Here is an 8,178-nt window from a genome sequence, read left to right as displayed (position 1 = left end):
TTTTGTATCTGGTTTGATATTACTGTTGTTTTGAATCCGTATATGTTACAGATTGTTGTGAACCGTTGAGAATATATACAGTTCAATTGTATCAGAGTTGTTTTCGAGAGTTACAGTAATTCAGGAATGCGATCAGAATGTTCAGAACTAGATTTCAGTAATCAGAGTCGAGTAACAGATATGAGATTGACTAGTTTGTGATATCAGAATGTTTCAGTATTGTATAACAGAATTGATATCGATATTCAGAGCCGAATACCAGGTATGTATTTTTTCTTTACTTTATGTTATTAATTGATTTGTTTATGTCAGTAGTTCGGATCTGAAATCACAGATAGGGTCAGAAATGCACCGTATTGGATTCAGTTTCCAGTCTGAAGATTGAAAAGGTATGATATTCGAACAGATAGTTGTGATATAGACAGATGAGATCAGTTATAACAGAAATTGTATAGAAATGTTGGCAGAAATTGTACTGATATGTCTGAATCGCTAACAGAAAAGACAGGAAGATAGAAATCAGAAGATTATTACAGATGTGTATGTTTTTGAATAGAAATGGGAGTGCCTTTCTATGGCTTTCGTAATGAAATTACCGCCATTTTCTCCAGATTGAAATATGATATGATTTTGATTGACAGATTGTTCAATCTATATCTATTAGTTTGTACCAGATAACGTACAAACAGGACCAAATGACAAAGATCGATGTCAAGAAATGGTCAGAGTAATCAGAATATTGAGATAGATTATATCAGATTGTGATTTTTGATTGATTTTGTTTGATTTTTACTTATGACAGAGTAGATCATGAGCTCTCTCTTAGATTGTTTTACAGATTGACAGACGGTCAGAATGTATTATCCAGATATTGGAAGATTTTGGTACAGCTTTAGTGCTGGATGTTAGCACTAATTGATATGACTTATTATCACTACGTGACAATAGCTATCAGCTTATCAGATGGGTAATGAGATAGTTATAGACAAGACAGTATACAGTGAATACTACAGATTTCTTTTGAAGAAAATTCGAAAGAAGATGAAGATAGTTCAGAATGAACAGAGTTAAGAAACCAACGTCGGATGATGACGATTGGTATTCGAGGCTGAAGAACTAATATACCCTTGACTGGGATAAACAAACTTGATGGCAGCTGATGATAATAATTTGTTATGAGCTGTGGTTTGGTATATACGGATGTTGTATAGCCAGTGTTGCGAAATTGATTTTTCAAAGCTATTTTGAGAGATAGAATCGAGAATATAAGATTGAGATTTCAGAATAGATTCATTGAGATGCGTTTTTGATTTAAACTATGTATACATTTCTTCTGATATATCTGAGTTGATTACTTGCGAGTTCGAGGACGAACTCAAACCTAAGAGAGGGAGAAAATGTAAGGCCCAAGAAATTATCCGATTAATCTGCAGAGATTTGGCGATGATTATTATAATCTATTGTTGATAATTAAGATGATTATAAATGGAACGGATCAGATCTCGAGAGCCGCAAGAAGAAATCACATTATGTGTGAAGAGTAGGATTGGCGCACATGCGCGACTTGTATGCACGCACATGCGCGTAACATCCAGTAGCATCGGCGCACATGCGCGAGATAAGGCGCGTATATGCGCGACCCGTCCAGAATGATCGGCGCATATGCGCGACATAAATGGCGCACATGCGCGGGTAGGGCAGAGTGATCGGCGCATATGCGCGGTAACGATGGCGCATATGCGCGAGCAGCACGGTGGCATGGTTAAGGCTCTCGGCGCATATGCGCGGAATTGTGCGCGCATATGCGCCAGTCATGCAAAATATGAACAAACCACTTGTCTTTTGGAGGTGCAACGTGTATATATATATATGTATATACAAGCAATTGTTCTTCAGAAATAAGAAAGAGAAACCGAGGGAATCTTCGGGTGAAATTTAATTTGAGAAGAATCCGTCCGTCTGATTTTGAATCCGACTTCAGTACTGTTTTCCTATCAACGTAGGCTACAACTGGACGTAAGTTTTGTTACGTTTAGACAAGATTTGAATTTATGATATTGTCAGAATTGAATATGAATCAGATATGATGTTTCTGCTACAGTAGATATTGTATAATTGAAGTCAGATTAAAGAACAGACTGTGTTTGTAATTGTTATGAATTTCATAGTTGATTTCACTGAGATTCAATATCAGATTTGTGTTATCATTGAGATTACGAGTTATACCAGTAATTGATTATGAATTTTGATATTATATCTGTGATGTTGAGATTGACAGGGTTACCGAGACTGTATTGTTATGCCGTCGCAACATCAGTTGATTTGGATTGATCAGATTCAGTAATGATTTAGATTTCATCGTGATATCGTTGATATGAATCAGATTGTATTTTGTTCAGATGTTGATCAGATTATGTACTGAGTTGAGTATTGATCAGAACAGATTTTGAATTGAGTTATTCATTGATACTATGTATTCAATATTGTCTTTTCAGATTGGATATGGACAGATTTGAATACAGGTCATCGTCTTCGTCAGACAGGGAAGACAAAGGTATAATTCATGTGATATCTGGGAAGATATAACTCAAATCAGATCTCATTTGAGTTTCCCAATAAAATCACATACTTGATTAGTGTTTATCTTCTGATATGATTACGATTTGTTTATAGACTTTATATTCAAATCTTTTGAAATGAGCATGCTTTGTTTACAGATTGTTATATTGCATTTGAGATAGGAAAGTTTGACAGATAGTCATACTTCTAGACGTTCGGTGTATCGTTACGTAGGAGCAGACACCCTCCTATTGTAGATTGCTCGATACAGCTCAGACCGAAGTCTAGGAATAAGACGTACAGTCACCCCGATTGGGAGGGTAGGTGACAGCCATTGACGTCTTATTCACACCGGGATCCCTAGAGTTATAGTTGAGTCGAGTCTAGACATGATTTGACTAGAACTGCATGCGTTTATGGATGTGGTTTCATAGACTATGAAACCCATTGCTATGCTTTCAGTTATGATAGCATGTTTTCTGATTTCATTTGAGTAGCATGTTTAACTGATTTGTGTTGCATGCTTATTTGATTTGATTTCATAGAATATGAAACCTATTGCTTTTAGTTTATTCATGATAGAATAATTCATGATTTACTTTGTGTATATGCATGTTTACCATGTTTTATACTGGGATTTATTCTCACCGGAGTTATCCGGCTGTTGTCTTGTTTTGTATGTGTGCATGACAACAGGTGGGGCATGATCGGGGTCGAGAAGATGACGAGAGAAGACGAGTTTAGCGTGGTGATTCCGGACTTATTGTAGAGTAGGTGTTATTACTTGATTATAGTAGTTGAACCTTAGTTGAACTAGATAAATGTTGTACAAGATTTGTATTATTATACTGATTTGTATAATAGCATGATTCCATTATCTTCCGCATTGACATTTTAAAAAGAAAAATTTTTAGACCATGTTTATCTTAATTGATAATTAAGTCCCAAAGATGATTAAGAAAAAGATCAGCGTCCGGGTCCCCACAATTTCCATGTTAAAATTAGGTTGCAGCGAGCTGTGAACGATCCAACCCATTTGGTAAAATAATAAAGGATATTTAATTATATTACGTGCATAAATATAAAAGTTTATTTTCGAGATATATGTGAAATTGCTTGTGGCCACTTTACGCTTATGGGATTATTACTTCACCCGGTGACCTACGACCGGTTTATGTTTATGTATGGGTACAGATATCCAGTCCAAGGACTGCGAAGATCTCTACCACCCAGTATACTGTTGTTTAGTCTGATCAGACGATTCAGTTCACGTTATGGGCCACTTGCGTATAACATATTCTCAACAGAAAATTATGATATGCTATTTTATGACAGGACTCTATGGGGCAAACAATTTTACGTACGATTTTCAGTTATGCACGTATTATACTTACTCATGATAAGATATTTTTACGTTATGCCTTATGATATGATATTTTTACTTTGCATGCGGTTATATGATTATTATTTGTTATTTACGATATATCCATGCTGAGTCTTTAGACTTATTAGACTTGATTGTTGTAGGTACTGATGAGGTTGGGACCGAGGGCGGGGACCAGTGAGCTATCTTGGGTCGGCAGTAGTAGGAACCCGAGGACCTCATTTTCATCACTTACTATTTTTATTCCAAACTCAGTTTTTATTTTGTTAAATTATTTTAGGTTTTTATTTTGAAAATATTATTTACTTCCGCTGCTACATTAAACATTGAATCTTTTTATCGGTATATTTTATGAACGAGGAATTTTATTTACTTAAAGAGAAATTTTAAATTTTTTCGCAAATTTTAAAATACGAAATACTGGCCTCTACAATCATGATGCTCCATTAATTTTTGGGAGACCATTTTTGGCAACTAGAAAGGCATTGATAGATGAGCATAAAGGTGAACTCACCCTGAGAGTTGGCGGAGAAGCTGCCATTTTTAATATCTATCACGCCATGAAAGTGTCAAATGAGGTAAGCACTTGTAAAAGCAATGATGCTATAGACTCATGTATGTCCCTTGATTGTGCAGGAACTAGGGATCCTTTGGAGAGCTATTTAATAGGTGCTGCAGGAACTGTTGATGAAGAAAATTGGGAAGTAAAATAGCAACGGGTGGCTCTTGAAGCACTGCAGAAAGAAAGGAGAAAAGATGCACCGCCTGAAGAGTTGAATGTAAATGAGAAAATTGAGGTAAAACCACCTCTCCTGACTTGAAGGAACTTCCAAGCCACCTTTGTTTTGCATTTTTAGGAGAGGAGTCTATATATCCGGTAATTATCTCTTCTTCTCTTACATGTGCTGAAAAAGATAGATTATTGAGAGTGTTGAGGAAATATAAAAATGCATTAGGATGGCCGATTTCTGACATTAGGGGAATTAGCCCTACTATATGCATGCATAAAATTTTGATGGAGGAGTCGTATACTCCTTATGTGGATCATCAGAGGAGATTGAATCCAGCAATTAAGGAAGTTGTAAAAAATGAAGTGTTGAAATTGTTAAATGCTAGTGTGATTTTTGTTATTTCTGATAGTAGTTGGGTGTCCCCTGTGCAGGTTGTACCAAAAAAAGGTGGAATAAATGTGGTTAAAAGTGAAAATGATGAACTAATATCTACTCGTACTGTAACTGGCTGGCGAGTATATATTGATTATCTAAAGTTAAACAATTCCAGATGTAAAGATCATTTTCCTCTTCTTTTTATTCATCAAATGCTTGATAGACTTGCTGGTTATTGTCATTACTGTTTTTAGATGGTTATTCAGGTTATAACCAAATTGCTATAGCGCCAGAAGATCAGGAAAAGACTACTTTCACGTGTCCTTATGGCATGTTTGCTTTCAGGAGAATGCCTTTTGGGCTATGCAATGCGCCTGCTACTTTTCAAAGGTGCATGATGGCCATATTTGTAGACATGGTGGAGGAAATCATGGAAGTCTTCATGGACGACTTCTCGGTATTTGGCTCTTCATTTGATCATTGTTTACATAACTTATCCTTTGTTTTGTAGAGATGTCAAGAAAAGAACCTAGTTCTTAATTGGGAGAAATGCCATTTTATGGTCCAAGAGGGCATTGTTCTTGGACATAAAGTATCTGCTCGGGGATTAGAGGTAGATAGAGCTAAAGTGGTTGCCATCGAAAAACTTCCCCGACCAAATAACATCAAAGGAATAAGGACCTTTCTAGGACATGCGGGGTTTTATCGTAGATTTATTAGAGATTTTTCTAAGATTACTAAACCCCTGTGTAACTTGCTTGAAAAATAGTCAACTTTTATATTTGATGATGATTGTTTGCAGGCATTCGAGAAGATCAAGATGACATTGGTGACTGCGCTGATCATGATAGCGCCGGACTGGAAGGAGCCCTTTGAGCTAATGTGTGATGCAAGTGATTATGCAGTGGGTGCTGTCTTAGGCCAAAGAAGGGAAAAGATGTTTAGGACGATTTACTACGCAAGCCGCACGATGGATGCTGCACAGCAAAATTACACTACGACTTAGAAGGAGATGCTTGTAGTAGTATTTGACTTCGAAAAATTCAGACCTTATTTGATTGGCACAAAGGTAATCGTTTTCACTGACATGCAGCTATTCGCTACCTATTCGCCAAGAAGGATGCAAAACCACGTTTGATAAGGTGGATTTTGCTATTACAAGAATTTGACTTTGAGGTCAAGGATAAAAAGGGTAGTGAGAATCAAGTAGCTGACCACTTGTCGAGGCTTGAGCTGGAGGATAAGAAAGAAGAGGGAGCTATACAAGAAACATTCCCAGATGAGCAACTCTTTGAGGTAAACACTGTAATTCCTTGGTTTTCTTATATTGCAAATTTTTTGTCTTGTGGTACCCTTCCTCCAGATTTGAGCTATCATCAGAAGAAGTAGTTCGTCCATGATATCAAGTTCTATTATTGGAATGATCCATTTTTGTATAAAAGGTGTGCTGACCAAGTGATTATGAGATGCGTGGAGGGTATCGAAGCACGTCAAATTCTGGAGAAGTGTCACTCTTCACCATATGGTGGACATTTTGGAGCATCACGAACAACAGCTAAGGTATTGCAATCTGGTTTTTACTGGCCTAGTTTGTTTAAAGATATTTATACCTTAGTAAAATCATGTGATAGATGACAGAGGTTAGGAAACATCTCTAGGTGTCACGAATTACCACTGACAAACATTTTGGAAGTGAAACTTTTTGACGTCTGGGGCATAGATTTCATGGGACCTTTTCCCCCTTCTTTTGGCAATTCCTATATTTTATTAGCTGTGGATTATGTTTCGAAATGGGTGGAAGCAATCGCCACCAGTACTAACGACGCTCATATTGTAGCTAAATTCGTGCATAAGAACATCTTAACCCGGTTTGGATCGCCGAGAGCCATCATAAGTGACGAAGGTACGCATTTCTGCAATAGAATTTTCAACTCACTTTTGGGTAAATACAGTGTGAAGTACAATGTGGCACTAGCATATCATCTACAGTCAAATGTACAAGCTAAAGCATCAAATCGGGAGATTAAAAAAATACTGGAGAAGACTGTCAACACAAACCGGAAGGATTGGGCCATTAAGCTAGATGACGCTTTGTGGGCCTATCGGACTGTATTCAAGACGCCTATTGGGATGTCTCCCTATAGGATGGTTTTTGGTAAAGCATGTCATTTTTCGTTGGAGTTGGAGCATAGAGCATTTTGGGCTATGAAGAAATTAAATTTCGATCTACAAGCTTCGGGGGATATTAGAAAACTGCAGTTGAGTGAGATAAATGAATTCCAAAATGACACTTATGAAAATGCAAAAATCTACAAACAGCAGACTAAGAAGTGGCATGACAGAATAATTGTCCGAAGGGAGTTCAAACCGGGACAACAAGTACTATTATTCAACTCTCGTCTGAAGTTGTTTCCTGGTAAGCTAAAGTCACGTTGGTCAGGGCCATTTTTTGTGGAAACAGTGTATCTTTATGGGGCTATCGAGCTAAAGTGCAGTGATGGAAGAACCTTCAAGGTGAATGGACAGTGGGTTAAGCCTTACTATGGGATCGAAGTAAGGAATATCGACAGTATCAAGTTGATCGAATCAAACTAAACAGACTGGGGATAGTCGGGCTGACGACGTTAAACCAAGCACTTGTTGGGAGGCAACCCAACCAGTATCTCTTTATTGCTTTCGTGTTATTTTATTTCATTTTATTTTCAGTAGTATTATTGTTTTTACGTTTTCTTTGTTTTTAATTTGGCATGTGTAGTTTAGACACTGATTTATGTGTTATTATGTAGGTACAAGCTGAAACGAAGTGTGCAAAAAAGGGCTCAACATATCACTAATCTCGGAAGTACAAGCGCCTAAGCGCCAGGAAGCAGTGCTGCAGCGCCACAAAATGCATGCGTTAAGCACCTAGGCGCTACATAATCAGCGCTGCGGCGCTAAAAAGGCCATGCGTTAAGCGCCTAGGCGCTACATAATCAGCTTCGTCGCGCTAGTTCGGGCTATAAGGAAAAAAAAGGGATCCGAGACTTATTTTCAGAAACAAGAACAAAGAGCCGCGGCCCCTATTCTCCTCCACCACCGAAATTTCGCCAATCACCATAAATCCATCACAAATTCTCCTCCTAAACACCA

General features: G+C 37.5%; 1 protein-coding gene across 1 annotated transcript; it reads left to right on the top strand.

The window, feature by feature from the left end:
• Window positions 1–7,194: 7,194 nt before the first annotated feature.
• LOC140805987 (uncharacterized) lies at window positions 7,195–7,883 on the top strand. The gene is made up of 2 exons (XM_073162390.1): window positions 7,195–7,602; window positions 7,836–7,883. Exons 1-2 carry the CDS (start codon window positions 7,195–7,197, stop codon window positions 7,881–7,883), a joined length of 456 nt encoding a protein of 151 aa, XP_073018491.1.
• The last annotated feature ends 295 nt before the right edge of the window (window positions 7,884–8,178 follow it).

This window comes from Primulina eburnea, chromosome 1 (genome assembly GCF_022965805.1).
Source record: "Primulina eburnea isolate SZY01 chromosome 1, ASM2296580v1, whole genome shotgun sequence".
NCBI lineage: Eukaryota > Viridiplantae > Streptophyta > Magnoliopsida > Lamiales > Gesneriaceae > Primulina > Primulina eburnea.
Note: the sequence above shows the minus strand (reverse complement) of the source record. Positions and strands in the feature narration are given on the sequence as shown.